The sequence below is a fragment of the Sarcophilus harrisii genome, chromosome 2, assembly GCF_902635505.1.
Source record: "Sarcophilus harrisii chromosome 2, mSarHar1.11, whole genome shotgun sequence".
Classification (NCBI taxonomy): Eukaryota; Metazoa; Chordata; class Mammalia; order Dasyuromorphia; family Dasyuridae; genus Sarcophilus; species Sarcophilus harrisii.
In genome coordinates, this window is record NC_045427.1 from 56,396,191 (window position 1) to 56,412,206 (window position 16,016).

The following is a 16,016-nucleotide window of genomic DNA, read 5'->3' on the forward strand; positions in this document are numbered from 1 at the left end:
TCATATGATTCTGTAGGCCTCTGATTATATAAGGGGAAGGGAAATAGGTATTGGTTAATGTGAGGGCAGGGATGGAAGGAGAGAAGAGAGAATTGGCAGGGCAAAGTGATGGCAGATGGAGAAATTAGACCCCAGCCTGTCATGGTGTCCTTGGCAAATAGTAAGTGCTTATCAAACAGTTATTGATTTGAATTGAAATCAAATTAAAGTGATGGGGAGAGATGTGTGGCCTTGCAAGTAAAAACTCCCTGGAAATCCTCCCAGCCAGGCTTTGGATCCTAAACTTGTGTTCTAGTCTCCCACCTGGTGAAAAAGAGAGCTCCAGCCAGCTCCAAGCATCTTTTCTTTCCTGACCTGTCTTGACCAACATCTTCTCCCTCTTTCTTAGTGACAGTGAGATGGAGATGGATGCAGAACATTATCCCAATGGAGTGCTAGAGAACTCATCCACCCGAATCATGAATGGTGCCTACAAACATGAAGAAATCCTGCAAACAGATGAATCTAGTATGGGTAAGGGCTATCTCAGGAGGGCATCACTTTTTCCCCTTTCTGTTACTAGTCCCAGAAAGAAACTAGGACTGTAGCTTTCACCATGGGATCCTCGGCCTACATTGTTAAGTGAAGCCTTAAGAATAGCTGGAGCTGGGACTGAACAAGTGAGGTCTGGTGGGAATTTGAGGACCCAGATGGATCTCAAAAGCCTCTGGTCCACCCTTGGCCAGTTCTTGAATCGTGCAAAAGTCTGGGTTACCTATCTTAGATCACTTACCATCTCAGGGAAGTGGGTAGAAAGGAGGAGAAGGAGAGAATTTGGAACTGAAATTTTTAAACAATGTTAAAAGTTGTTTTATGTGTAATTAGGGGGAAAATAAAATACCCAAACCAAAAAAAACCCAGCAAGGGAGCTGGCTCTCTCTATTCCTCCCAGGGAAGTTGAGTCCTGGAGTATTTCAAGAGCTGGATGAATGTCTAGATGTATTTTCAGACCGAGACTGTAAAGGCCTAGCATGTCAGTAAGTTCACAGTATGCAGATTACAGTAAGATCACAATATGCAGAATATGTCTGAGGGAGAACATGCTAGGTCAGAGCTTGCTGCATCTAAGGTGGTATTCCCAAGACTGCCAGCCGGCTTCTCCAATTTCCTGAAGTGTGGCCTTGTTGATAGACCCAACAACGAATCAGCCAGAAGCAGCCTTTAACCTTAGGTCATCCAGGCCCCCCTAAATCACACAGCTGTCACCTCTTGATTTGAGCCAAGAATGTTACCCTCTTTCCCTAAAGTCTTATGATGGGAAAACAGTGTCATAGACAACGCCTGGGATTCCCCCAGCCCATTCTTACGTGTCTGCTCTCTCCCTCGGCACAGAAGATGGGCGTCCTCGGCGACAGCTCTGCGGAGGTAACCAGGCTGCCACGGAGAGAATTATCTTGTTTGGCCGGGAGCTGCAGACCCTCAGCGAACAGCTGTGCCGAGAGTATGGCAAGAACCTGGCCCATAAAGAGATGTTGCAGGTAACTCCAGAGCTGCCCTGGGGCCGAGGGCTAGAGGAATGGGCAGCACTCAGGTCTGACAGTCCCCCTTCATCTGTCCCCGATGCCTGTAGGAAAGGCAGCCTCCCAGTGACAGGCCCTGGTCAAGGGTGAGAGCAGGGACAGAGGCCTTTGGTCACGCGGTGGAACCAGGCCCCAACCCCAAGTGAAGCGGGTGACAGGACTGGCTTAATAGAGTTTCCAGTAAGACTGATTCGGTCGCTGCCATGGGGGAGGGGACTGCTGTGCCTGAGGGAGAGAAGGGGCAGCAGCAGCTTGTTATGACGGGAGTAGCCCCTTCAGGGGATTCGAGGATCCTCCTTCATGTTTCAGCCCCAACAAAACAGTCACCTCCTCTGCAGTTCAGCTCCAGAAACCCCCGCTGCAGGAGAAGCCCCTGAGCTCCTTTCCAGCTGCTGCCCGGGGCTCCAGGAATAAGGCCAGGCCAGCAGTCTCAGGGGGTTGGGCTGGGAGCCTTCACGAAGAGGACAGCTTTTTACTCTGCCTGAAGGGGAGCTCCTCGGAGACGGGGAGGAAAGCAGGTCTGTTGGAGCTTGTAGGCTCGGCCCCAGCGCTCCCCAGCACGCCAGCTGAGGAGGTGGAGGGGGGTTGCGGGAGGGGAGGGCCTCCTGGGAAGAGGGCCCTTTCTCACCACTTCTTCATCTGCTTTCTTCCATGCAGGACGCATTCAGCCTATTAGCATACTCCGACCCATGGAACTGCCCTGTTGGTCAGCAGCTAGACCCTATCCAGAGGGAGCCTGTGTGTGCAGCCCTCAATAGTGCTATTTTAGGTAGGAAAAGAGCCCCCAGGCAAGATTCTGCTACTCCCATTCCTGCCCCAGGCTTAGACAGAACCTGGGAAGATGCTGTAAGGAAACTTTCCTTCCTTCTCTCTGATCACAGATCAGGTTTGGTGTCTTTTCAAGGAAGGGCTATGCTGGGCTCAGGAGGAGGTCATGCAGGATTGTTGGCTGCCTGCAGACCATAGACTTGAGGACCTTTGAGGGCTCAGGAAGGCTGTGGTTCCCTGCTCTGAAGGTTTTCACTCTCTAGCATCTACTTGCTAGGAATGGAGGGACCAAATGGATCCATGCCCGAAGGGAAGTCCCTTCCACCTTCACCCTTGCACTGCTTCGGGTGCCTCAGGGCTCCTGCTCACCATCCTCCAGGGGGTGGCTGAGAATTGGGACTCAGTCCATGGAACAAAACTTGGTACAATTTGTGACCCAATTGTCCCAGAAGGGGCATAATAAAGACTGGGAGCTGGTGCTCTGATTGACTTCCGGCCACTGATTGACCCAGACCATAAAGATCCTCACTGTAATCTCAGACTGACAGCCTCCTCTGACCGTAGACTTGTGCCTCATCTTAGACACAGACCTTAATGCTCTGGACTGAATCGTGTCCCCAGACTTAATTCCCTAACCAAGATCATAGGTCAGACCATTTCTTTGGTCACAAATTGACCCTTTCACCAACCCTATTAATAGATAGGATGTCCTAACCATTGTCACAGATCACAAACCTTTACCTTCATCTCAAACTGCTATCGAATCCTGGACAGATTGAGCCCTCTCACTCAGACACAGCCTGATTGTCTCCTGCTGATCACGGTCTCCCTGGCCCTACCTTGACTTCTTAACTCTGATTGGAGAATGTGTTAACCTTGGCCATCAGTCTAGATTGGCCTCTCACCCCAGGCCACAAATCAAGGCTCTAACTTTTGATCCCAGACTGACCCCTTCCCCCAACCTTAACCCAACTCCTTCCTGACCATAGACCAACCCTAACTCAGATTACAAATAGATCTCTAGCTTATCTGCCCAGGGATTCCAATCATGACTATACAGCTCAGCCCCTGACTCTTGCTACAGGCTTGCTACAGACAGAACCGGACAGGAACGTGCTCACAGCCTATTCTTCTTCGGACCCCAAGGCATTTTCCTGTGCTCTGGGGCTCCTGCATTTCCCTATACAGATTTTGCTACGAGGGAATCAAACCTAACCCTTAAGCACCCAGTTCTCCCAAATCTGACTTCTGCTTTATGCAGTGATGCTGAGAGTTGAAGCCTTTGAGAGAATAACCTGGTCTTCTCTTTCTCCCGCAGAATCTCAAAACCTGCCAAAGCAGCCCCCACTGATGCTCGCCTTGGGCCAAGCATCCGAGTGTCTTCGGCTTATGGCCCGAGTTGGCCTGGGCTCCTGTTCATTTGCCAGAGTTGATGACTATTTGCACTAGCCACCTGAGTAAGAGGGGAGCGCCATCCCACCGAGCTGCCCCAGCTTGGCTCCGGGGCTCTAGCTGGCCTTCTCCATGCTGCCCCTCCTCACCCTGGGCTAGCCCAAGAAGTCAGGGCTAGCCTTACCCTCTCATTATTATCATGGCCCCTTCTCACACATCTGTCTCAGAGACCTGGAAGCTGCTGGCAGAGTTAGATCTTCCTCCTCCCTTCTTCTTTCTCTCTCTCCTCTTTCTCCCACTCTTTTCCATTTTCTTCTCCATCCTTCTCTCAACCTCTCCTTGACTCTTCCATCATGTGCAGCAACAGCAGGGACATAACACACAGTATTTGGCTGGTTACCCTAATGTAGCTCCTTCCACTCTTAGGAGACGTTGTTGGGGGGAGGCAGAGGGAGTTGGTTGTTTTTGGTTTTTTATCTATATTTTTTCTGACTGAGCCACCAGTATTTATCTCTGGAGAGTTTGTGCTGAGCTGGTTTCTGCTAATTTAGTGATGATAAAGCTCATCCATATTGGTGATAGCTTATTATTTTCTTAAGTAAAAAAAAAAAAATGAGATTATATATAAAAATATATATATATAAACAAACACAGTATTTATCGTAGTGCTAGTTGTCTGGACACTTTGGGGAGAGGCAGTCCAGACAGTGTATGTTTTTAGGGGGAGGGGGAGGTCCCACTCACTAAAAAGAAACCATCTCTGTCACCTCAACCAAGTTGTTCATTTCTTTCCACCATGTCCCCAGCTGAACTTCCAAACCATAAAGTCAGTTGAAGAAAACACAGTAGGAACTTTGTTGTGTTGGATGTGGCCAGAGTTAGGGAAGAAGAGCAAGGAGCCTGTGGTGGTTAGGTACCTGATCAGGAAATGTAGAGTGGACCAGGGACTTGTCCAGTTTATCTATTCCAGCACCCTCATTTCACAGATAAGGAAACGGCCCCTGAAAGAGAATGGGACCTTCTTAAAGTTACACAGTAAATAGCAGATCCAAGGTTCACTCACCAGGTCTTCTGGCCTAAAAGTGTCAGACTAAGGATGTCCGCCAGGGTGGAGCAGGAGCAGGCCTTGGGGTCAGGCCAAGGCAGCCAGGGAGAAGGGGTCCCTGAGCCCTGGAGGTTGTTGAGGCTGGTGAGACTCCGTTTATCAGGATGTAGTCATTATAGCATTATAACCTACATCTGTGGGGGAAAGTGATAGAAACTTAGAAAAGTGGGTCAGACCTTTTCTGAGAAAGGGCCACAGGCCCGTGCTTAAAGCATTACTGATTCATGGAATAATGAACTGCAGGTTAATTGTTTTTGAGAGGCAGCAGCTGTCTTGGGTTTGTTTACTTTTTTTTTTTCCTTTAAAGTGTTTACTTTGAAGTCTTGAATTTTTTTTTTTTTTAATGGCTATTCTTGGCAAAATGAGATTTTGAGGAACATGGTCCTTTTTGCAGAACCATCATGAGGTGGAGTTACTGAATTCTGGGTGAGTATGGAAATCATGATCATGAGTTTAGCCCAGGGTCTTTATTCTGCAGGAAAGGTCAATAGTGAGTAAGTAGTCTAGGGGATTCCCACCTAAAGGGATCATCTTTAGCCTTTGACCCTAGTCCTACCCCTGAAGTTTGTCTCTGTCTGCTTTTAAAACAGTGGAAGAAAAGAAAGACTCTTCTTACTGAGTTCCAAATGCCCTGTTACATGAGATGGCCATATGCTAAGGCTATCCCAGGAAGTCTAAAGATGATGATTTTTCAGGGGAGATAGATCTTTCCATTTATTAGACAAGAAAAGAAAACTGTCCTTGGAAAGGGGAATGTGATTGGTCCAAGTTCTCTTGCCTTCAGGAAAGAGAGCCTTCTCCTTCCGGACCAGGGATGACAGCAGTTCAGCATCAGGAATTATGTGTTTCAGTCCTAAAGAGACCTCAGGGGCTCCTGGATGGAGAGGAGGGGGATGGCCATGTCCTGGAGTTATCTCTTGGGTGGGCTACCCAGAAGCCAGCTGCAGTGGCTGCCACATGGGTACCAATGTAAGATTTCAGGATGCACCCCTCCTCCCGTTCCGTGTACTGCTTCCCCAAGCAGATCCCGGTGCCTGTGTCGGCCCTGGCTTGCCTGCCAACATTGTGCCTCCCAGCTCAGAGAGTTCTCTGAAAAGACTGTCAGCTTGCTTCTGGGGAGTTCGGCTGTCAGACCTGGCCCCCTCTAGCTACCCCCCCTGAGGACAGACAGGGTCTCAGCTGCAGAAGCTCCTGTTCCCATCTCTGCTGCAATTTCCTTTCTCACCTCTAGCTCTGCCATGGTCTTCTGGTGAACTCTGGTGGCCTTTTGGTGAGGGCTCTGAATTGGATCAGATCAGTCATCCTAGTATAGAGGCAGAGAGGGAAGCGACCCAAGAAATCATCCGGTGCAGCCCACAAGCCGGTCGTAAGTAGCCAAGCCAAGACTTGAAACCAGGTTCTCTGATTTCATATCTAGGATTCTTTCTATTATGCCCCAATTGGATAAAGACAGGCAGTGTCACAGAGTGGAAAGAGCTCTGAATTTGGAGTCAGAGGAACTAAGTTCTGTACTGTTTCCCACTTGGGAAACCACCTGGGATATGTTCTCCAGGACTCAGTTTCTCCATCTGTAAAATGAATGGATTGAACTAAATGATCTCTAAGGTTCCTCTCCGATCTAATGCTTGTGACTTTATGAGAATATGAATTATGATTTTTTTTTTATTTAATAGTGAGCAGCAGGAGTGGGTTAGGAATCATCTAGCTAGTAGAAAAAGAACAATTTTCATACCCCTCTAGGTTATCCTGACAAATGTGATAGGGCCAGAGCACTGCAGAAAGCAGTTGTCTGCAGATTCCCAGCTCTAATACCATCTCCTCATTTGTTTCTGATGTGTAAGCCAGCACAAGTTCAAGGTTACCCTATTCTCAGAGTTGGATTACCCTGTGATTTGTGTTTATTCTTCAGAGTCTTTGGAATTTGTGGTAATCATATGAATGTCCAGCATTGGCTTGGGCTCCCCCTGGGTCCCTATGCAGTTCTTAAGAGGCAGTAAGTACTGAGTTAAATGGGCATGTGTTTTGAGCTTGGAAACATTTCTTAGAAATTGATTAAGATTCACCAGCTTAGTATTTCCTTAGTATTTAGACAAAAAACTGTCTTTTGCTCATCACAAATTCCATTGATTAGAATATAGCCTGTGTCCCCCAAGCATCAGATTGACATGTGAATCAGGGAAAGAGAGGAGAAGGAGAACGTCTTCAAAACTTATCAGGAAGATCAATTCTGCCCTCCTAAGTTTTTAGACCCAGGAATGGATTTCTGGAGATTTGGAGCCAAATTGGGGTAATTGGAGAAATGTAAGTGAGAGAGTTGGGACTATGCTGTTCCAGGAAAAGAATTTTCCTGTCTTTTTAGGATAAGGGAAACAGTGATGTGTTTAGGAAAGTTAGGAAGCCAGAATGAATGAGGGTTGTCTTGATGAATGATACTCAGCGTGTTATTGATGGTAAATCAAGGGTTATACATTACAGGAAATGCAGCCTCCCTCTCACTGTGACCCCAGCCCTGGGCTCAGCCCAAAGAGCCTGTGAGTCATTTAGGGCAGGGTTAGAGAGGAAGAGGAATTGGCTTTCCCATCTTAATGTAGGAAAAAGTTTAGGTCCCAAGAAGCTTAGATGTAGCTGGTCACCTTGTAATAGGATTAGAGATTCCTTAGAGATCCCCTAATTCAGTTCACTGATTTTACAATTGGAGAAGCCAAGTCTCTTGAGAGATTTGACCGAAGTCACAGTGGCAGGTCTGAGATGTGAACCTTGGCCTCCTGACCCTTGAGCAGCAATGTCTTTTTGCTACCTTGCTACCTCCCAGTGAGACTCTCCCCTGAGGTGCAATGCAGGCTCTGGTGGCCACTGTCCTAGTGATTTGGGAATCGAGTATCTGCTAATAATAGTTGATAGTGAAAAAATGGAGAAACTGTCATTCACTCTCAGGTGTCCCTCAAAAGATTGTCTCTTTATCATAGAGCTGGTCATTTCCTCCTTTTGTCCAAGGAAACCCTCAGAAGGTCAGAATAGTTCTGGAACCACCTAGGAACATCGGGCCTCTTCCAGAGCAGATCAAAAGGCCCAAAGCAGATAGGTCCTCACAGCTCCAAAGGTAGGCCAAGATATTTTTTTTTTACCTTGTTGGTCTTTTTTTTTTTTTGTTTTTGTTTTTGTTTTTTTTTGTTTTTTTTTCTGGTTTTATTTTGCTTTTTGTTTTTTTGGGGTTTTTTGTTTTTTAGTAGGAATGATAGAGATAGTATAACTGGAGGAGGAAGAAGGAAGGAAAACTCACTTTTGTAAATACCATGATGTTTCAAGTGGACATCCAGGAGAGGCTAGACTATACTCCCTCCTCCTCCCAGGGACTTTTCCATGCCCACATGTGTATCTGAGGTAGAAATAACTTTACTTTTTGAAAGTCAATAGCATCTGACTTTCAGTGCCCAGGAGCTGCTTTTTAATTGGGCACCAGCTGGGTTTAGGAATTAAGAGCTAGAAAGGACCTCAGTGATCATCCAGAGCCCGCCCTGTCATTGAAGACATTGAAACCCTAGGACACAGCTTGTGATGAACAAAGCCAAGAGAGTGAGGATGCAGGCTGACTCCTTGGCCCTTTCTCTTTCTATTTGCCTCTGGCACCTCCAGTGGGATAAGATCACAAACTGTGGCTCGAAGGAGAGGGAACCACCATAACCCTCCAGTGTCATGGGCTGCTGCTGAGGGGCAAGGCCCTGTTAATTGGGTGAATAGCCAGGTTTTGACATTTGGTGGAAAAGACTATCTGGAGGGTGAGTGAAGACCCCAAGAGAGTTAGCATAGCAGGAGTGCTGAGAGGGAGAAGGGGATCATTCTCCATTGGCCACTCCCTATACAAGGTTTCCTCTTTGTTTTCTGTGCCTTATCTCAATATTTCAACTGACTCCAAGTTGTTTACATTTCTTGTCCTTCCCCAGGGAGGGGGCACCTTCAGTCCCAGATGGATCATCTGCACCTCTTGAAATCTGTAGGTAACATCACCAAGGTCCTATGGGCCCTCTGTCTTCAGGGAGAATTGCCCATACCATCTCTGACCATCTCCAGGGGACTCTTAAGCTGCAGGAGGCCACAGAGCTCTTGAATCCTGAGGCTGAATCAGGTTTTCTGTGGGTCTTCACAGAGCTGCTAAAAGGAGAGCCAAGCTCTTCTCTGGGAAAGTAAAATAAGAGACAGGCCCCTTTCTTCATTTCTTCCAGCCTTGAAGAGGGTTGCCACATCATCTAGAGGTGTGGTCAGGAAGGTCATTTCTAGGAGAGACATTCCTGTTACGGGGGAGCTGGGTGCTCTCTGGAATAACTGTCAACTGAGACCCCTTCTCTGACTTGTGATGCCATGATCCTAGCATCAAACATCCAGGCAGATTCACAGAAACCAGCTCCCAGGCCCAGGCTCTCCCTAGCTCCTGCTGTGTTGACCTGTTCAGTCACAGCCCACTGAGGTTCCCAGATATGGGGCCAAATATTCTGAGTTTGGAGCAGTATAAGCATAGGAAGCAGGGAGTGGATTCTCCAAAACAACAGGAAGTGAATCCTAGAGGCATTCCCTTTACCACATCCTTTTTCTTGGAAGCTCTGGCTTTCTTTCTGTGGATAGCGGAAAGGAATTTAAGAGCCCTTTGTCCACTCTACTTCCGGTTGTGCCCATTGGTCCCTGGTGGACTTATCTATCAGACCCTCCAATAGGTGGGTGGGTTTGGTTGTGCATGCCGTTCTGGGGACAGGGATCCCTCTGTCCTCTCCCTTGAAGATGGAGGAGAGAACAGAGTCTGCTGATCTTGGGATATTGATGCTCCTGGGTCAAGCACAAAATAAAGACCGAAACTGTTAAAATGGAGAGTTTTCTTTTGGACTCAAAACTCAGGTATGAAAAGCTACATCTCAGCATGAAACCAGAGAAAAATATGTACTTTGCCAACACCGTCAGCAGAATATCTAGTAGCCCTGTTTACTCCTGATTGATACAGATGGCGATTCCCACTCTCAGCTTTCTAGGCCTCCTCCTCATTAAAAAGAATGTTTCCTCTTCGTGAATAACTTCAACAGAATGGACATTATCAGAGTTGTGCACACTGGGTCTGCCTCTGCTTTGTATTTGTGAGTTGAGTTATCTGGCACTAGCATGAAGCCTTGAAGAAGGGGTGGGAGGAGGGAGGGGGGGACATTTTAATTAAGGAAAAAAAACTATTCAAATGTACTCAAGATATGATAAAGATGAAACTTTCTGTTGTATTTTGACAGAATTATTTTTATTAAAATATACATCCATGTGTAGCTATGTGTGTCAACCTCTGTCTTTGTTAATTTTGGTTGAGCCATTTGAGCCCCGGGCCTTATTTCCCTTTACGATTATTGACCCCTTGGCCTTCCCAGCTTCTCCTCTTACAGAGAGAAATAACCTCTTCCTCCCCTTATTCCCAAAGGAGATTTCTAGATTATTAGATCTTTCTCCTTTAAAGACACCACCAGTGTGACCTGTTCAGAAAGGGAAAATTCTGTAGGAAAGAAAGAAATAAAAGGAGCTGGGACTGTGAGAACTTGCCTTGTTGCAAATGTCGAATGTTTCTTAATGTCATCACCTGCCAGGATTTCCAATGTAAAAAAAAGCAAAAAGGCACTTGGACTTTCATCAAAACCATTTGGTGTTAGTTTAAAAAGAGAGAGAGAGAGAGAGAGAGAGAAGCTTGATGAAACAGACTAAAAGAAGAATCAGAAATAACTCAAATTTCCCAGCCAGGGTTGGATAAACTTAAAAATATAAATTATGTAGGAGTGACTCCCTATTCACAAAAACTTCAAGGACAATGAAAAAATCTGACAGACATTAAATTTAGACCAATATATCATGTCATATTCCATGATAAAGTCAAAATGGATACATGAAACTACAGGTTTTGAAAATAAAGTGTGGTTTTGATTACGTAAAATTAAAAAGCTTTTACATGAACAAAATTTAAATTTAGGAACAGAAGTGGTTTATGGATTAAACCCCTCCCACACACAACTTTGTACCAAATATTTCTGAAGGATCTGCTAGCCAAAATATATGGGCAACAAACAAATATATCCCCCTCTAAGTAACTGGTCAAAGGATAGAAATAAACATTTCTCCAAAGAAATTCAAATTATTAGCAGCCATATGAAAGAATGCTCTATTATCTGTAAGAATAGAAGAAATATGAATCAAAACAACACAGGCTTCGCTTCATCTTTAGCATATTGGCAAATGTGCTTAAAAGGTGGGAATGTTCAGTCTGGAGCAACTGTGTAAAGACAAATAGGCAGGCCTACTAATGCATTATTGGTGAAGCTATGACATCTCTATTCGAAGTACTGTTGACGTACTGCTGTGTGAATTTCTGCTTGTAACAATAGGGTGAAGCGATGCACAAGCTCATAAGCAGGAATGGATCTCATTTCTAGAGCAGAAGGAACACTGTTGACCAAAATGCCCATACCTTTAGACTCAGATTCCTGTTAGCCATGCCCACACGTGCCAAAATATTCAAAGCAGTGCTTTTTGTAATAGCAAATAATTGGCAACAGTGTAGGTGCCCGTCATTTGGGGAATGTCAAACCATGGTCAGTGGATGTAATGAGGTATGACTAAGTGAACCAAAGGAAACTGTTAATGAAGATTTCAGAGAACCTTGTGAAGAAATGAACTGAAGCAGACTAGGAAAATTTACGGGATGACTACAATATAAATAGAACAGGAAAAAAATTCTGAATGAAAAGTGACTTAATGACCAATCACTGCCTCAGGAAAAAAAAAAAAAAAAGAAAATATACTTCTTTCCCTTAAAAGAATTGGAAGACAATGTGTAACAAACTTGTATAAAGAACCAGATTTAGGTTTTGTGAGCTAAGAAGCAAAATCAAAAAAGTATTACTATACCAGGGTAAAACAAATGTCTGTACAATGTTTTTTGGGTTTTTTGGTAGGTTGGGTTTTTTTTGTTTTGTTTTTGTAAATTAGGTTTACAAATGAGAAGAATAAAATTCTAGTTTTGGAATAACATTTTCCTTAACTAGGGTTTCCCATTATCAAATGTTCATCTGTTAATTTTAATCTAGACTAAAATGAGATTTTTGTGTATTTCATCCTAAAATGCCTTTTTTTCACCAATAAGTAACTGTCAAATACTGATATCAGTCCACATTTTAATTGAGCATATTAATGAAAGCATAAATAGAACTCTGTTAATTTCCTCTCTTGATAGTTACCTTTTAGCATATCATTATGTTGCAATATTAATTACTTTCAATTGAAAGTTGGGTAGAAATTCCTCAATTGAATAGTTAAAAGGATTTGGAAAAAGAAATTTCTTTTGCCCTTATATCAACATTTGAGAAGGTTGTGGGAAAATGGAGATCTTGTTTCTTTAACTTTTGGCATTACTAGAAACATTGACATTAGTTATCATTGAATTTAAGTTTACTGAAATATAAGTTTCACATATAAGTGCTTTGCCTTACAATGTTAGGTTGAATTAACAAACATTATCAACTGTAGGAAAAGCTATTTTCTAAAACCATCCAATTTTTTGTTTTGTTTTGCTGAGGCAATTGGGGTTAAGTGACAGGCCCAGGGTCACATAGCCAGGAAAATGCTAAGTGTCTGAGACCAGATTTGAACTCGGGTCCTCCTGACTTCAATCATCCAATGTTCTTTAATTTCAATCTTGACCTTGAGCTCAAGAAATTGTAATGCAACTTTTTTTTTTTTTTTTTTTTTTTTGCCATTTTTGATATAGGTATGCACAGGTATTTTGTTTTGGCTTTTAAATGAAATGTTGAGTTATACACATGGCAGTGGAAACTGTCAAGCCCACTTGATTTGCACCAAGTATGGGCAACTAGATGGCACAGTAGATAGAGCCCTGGCCCTGAAGTCAGGAGGACCTGAGTTCAAATGAGATCTCAGACACTTAACACTTCCTAGCTGTGTGACCCTGGGCAAATCACAATCCCAAATTCCTCAGGGGGGCAAAAAAAAAGATTTGCACCAAGCAGTAGTTGCAAAGCTATAGACGTGCCATACAGGTGTCTTGCATCTACTCAGCTCTGCCATGGATAATACCTGTGTTCCAATAAAACATTATTTTAAAATATAAAATCATCCTTAGCTTGATCCTGTACAAAAACAAAAGATGTGCCAGATTTGGCCACAGTTTGCCAAACCCTGATATAGAATTTTATATTCTATCAGACTTAGCTGATGTAAGGCTAATTTTGTGAAACTTCTTTCTCTTTTTTAATTCTTTGTCACAAGAGATATGATTTGTTGTGTGAGGAAGGAAAGCTATATTTGGAAATCAGTGATATAAAAAGCAATTAAAATTAAAATACTGTGTCTCCTAAACATAGTACATAGTGTCTTGTAATCCTTTCTATTTGAATTATGAAGTTATGGTTTTCTTGAAAAATATCATTATTGTAACTTTTGTGAGAAATCTTACTATGCAGACTTTGCTCCCACCTACCCCTCATCTTTAAGATAGCAGTAGCTTCTGCCAAGGTCATTCTTAGAATGACAGTTGACATTGGCACTGGGCAGGGCTGATCACCATGAGATAATAGTTGCCTGCAGTGGTTGCTGAGTGTGGACCATCCTTATAAGAAACTGCACATCAGAGAGGCTTTAATGAGGACAGTAATTGCCTGTTTGTATTGCCAATGACTGGCTTGAATGTGTCAGAGTTGGGTCAAGCTGTCCAAAAAAACTGATCGAGTTCAAAAAGGTTGTCCACAAGTTCTGTTAATTGTACCCTGGCAAAGTCATGCTCTTTTAAGTTTTCAAAACCAGTTCCAAGGTGACACTTGAATAATAAACCATATCAGAAGCAAGAATTTTTAACTGCTTTCCAAGCAAGAAGCCAGCCTAAAATTGTTCTACAAAAGAGCATTTCTGCTTGCCATCCATGGACATAATGGGAATTGGGCAAACATAAGGACTCGCCACAGGCCCAAGAGTAACATCAGATGCATGTTCCAAATCTTTGTCAATTTGGGACAGCACCAGGTGCTTTATCTTTAGTAAGCCTTATTGGAATATGCATTGGGATCGCCTTTCATTTTTTAGTGTGCTATTCTTAACACTGACCATCCATATAAAGGCCATTTGTTGCTAAATGTTAAAGAGCAGGAGATACTGATCACCCTTCTAGCCTCAGAAATTAGCCTCTCATACACAAAACACATTTATCAAACTAAGGGTCTTTTTTCTTTCCTTAAATATCATTTAAAACCATTCCTCCACTTCCTGCCCATTCTTTCACTTCTTATCCCCTGAAATCTAACTTCTGGCCCTACCCTTGAGATGAGCTATGAATTTGCCTTATCCAGCAGCATTTTCTGTTCCAATAGTCTTCTTTTTAGTATTTGACACTACTGATCCTTACCTACTGCACATTCATGTTTCCCCATCCTTACAAACCCTAATTAGACCCTACCATCTCCTTAAGCTCCCTTCCCATTTCTCCATTTTCATAGCCAAACTCCTACATACAGTGTCTGTACTTTGGCCTACAATTTCTTTCCTTTCATTTGCTTCTCAACCCTCTACAGTCTGACTTCTGACCTCATTATTTGATTGAAACGACTTGACCGATGGCTCCCTCTCTGATATTCTCCAGTATTTGACCTTGTTGAATTCCACCTTCACTGGGTTTTAGTGATACTGCTCTTTCTGGCTTTGCTACTACCCGTCTGACTTCTCCTCTGATCTCTTGTCACCCCTCTCTGGTTTGTCATCCATTTCATACTCTCCAATCATGGGTGTGCTCTAAGGTTCCATTCTGCATCCTTCTATTTTCTCAACACCAGTTCTTAACCTCTCTTGTGCCATGGATTCCCTTTTAACAATAGATTTCCCAGGAAAATGTTTCTAAATGCATAAAATGAAATTAGAAGCTTAGAAAGAAAACCAATTATTTGAAATGTAATTATCAAAAAAAAATTTTTTTTTTTTAAGTTCAAGGACTGTAGGATGGGAAGCTTGCTGGAGAATCTCATGTGGCACCTCATCAGCTTCATTAGTTCATTTATCATCTCTAAGCAGATAGCTCCTAGCTACATAGTCAGCACTAGCCTCTCTCCTGAGCTCCAGGCAGGCATTCTCTACCTCCTGGCTATCCCATGGATGTCCTGTAGGCATCTCAGACACAATATATTCAAAACAACTAATTTCTCCCCTCCCCCCCAAAAAAAAGCTATCCCTCTTCTAAAATTCTCTATTATTTCTGTTGAAGGCACCATTATCTTTCCAAGTTACCCTGTTTTGGATTTTGATATTCTATTCCTCCCTTTCCCTTAACCTACCTTGCCAAAATTTATCATAGTGATAGCTAGGTAGTGCAGTGAGTTAGACCTCTGAACCTGAGCCAGGAAAACTTGATTGAAATCCAGGAGGTTTACTTGCACTATAACCCTAGGTAAATCACTTAACCTCCTCCCTCAGTTTCTTCATCTATAAAATGGGGATAACATGAGCATCCCCTTCAAAGGTGATAAGGATCAAATAAGATATTTGTAAAGCACACTGCAGACCTTAACACTATAAATGCTATTATTTCTGCCTTAACAATGTGTCCCACCCCACCCCTTTCTCCTTGAGGCCCTCATCACTTAGACTAGACTATTTTAATAGCCTCCTAACAAGGCTCTCTGATTCAATGCATCTATTCCTTGATTCAAAAAGTGATTTTCCTAAAGAGCAGGTTTGAGGGGCAACTGAGTAATGCAATGGATAGAGCACCAGCCCTGGAGGCAGGAAGGGCTGAGTTCAAATCCAGCCTCAGTCACTTACTAGCTGGGGGACTGTCTCTTAACCCTGATCACTTCTCCTACCCCTGCCGACCCAAAATGAAATAAAAATGCAGAACAGGCTCAACCATGTCACTGCTGACTCCGGGGGTCCCTCGGGGAGTGTCTTGGCCCATCCAGCGTGCTGGGAGTTCTGCCATGTGCACAGCAAAATCCTCCACACCCTGGGACTTTCACATTCCTGAGCTTCCCCCTTGGGCTGCAGCTGGCCCACTGCTCTCTCTGGCTGAACTTGCGGAAGGTGACCCCAGAAGCTTCATCCCTGGCAGCACAGAGAGGCTTCCGCGGCTGGACTTCAGGGGAAGAAGGAAGACGGTTCTGAGAGCGCCTTGGCAGTGGGCCTGC

At 43.9% G+C, this 16,016-nt stretch overlaps 1 protein-coding gene across 9 annotated transcripts in view; it reads left to right on the plus strand.

The window, feature by feature from the left end:
- Positions 1 to 9,648, plus strand: part of RANBP10 (RAN binding protein 10) — a 152,796-nt gene extending 143,148 nt beyond the window's left edge. For 3 of the 9 annotated variants that reach the window (XM_031950253.1, XM_031950251.1, XM_031950252.1), the window contains 6 exons: positions 389 to 513; positions 1,372 to 1,517; positions 2,217 to 2,328; positions 6,056 to 6,190; positions 7,819 to 7,924; positions 8,766 to 9,648. In XM_031950253.1, coding sequence (XP_031806113.1) covers positions 389 to 513; positions 1,372 to 1,517; positions 2,217 to 2,328; positions 6,056 to 6,190; positions 7,819 to 7,924; positions 8,766 to 8,823 — 682 coding nt within the window. In that variant the 3' untranslated portion in view covers positions 8,824 to 9,648. The other 6 variants (XM_031950247.1, XR_004231647.1, XR_004231648.1 and 3 more) reach the window with 6 other exon arrangements.
- The last annotated feature ends 6,368 nt before the right edge of the window (positions 9,649 to 16,016 follow it).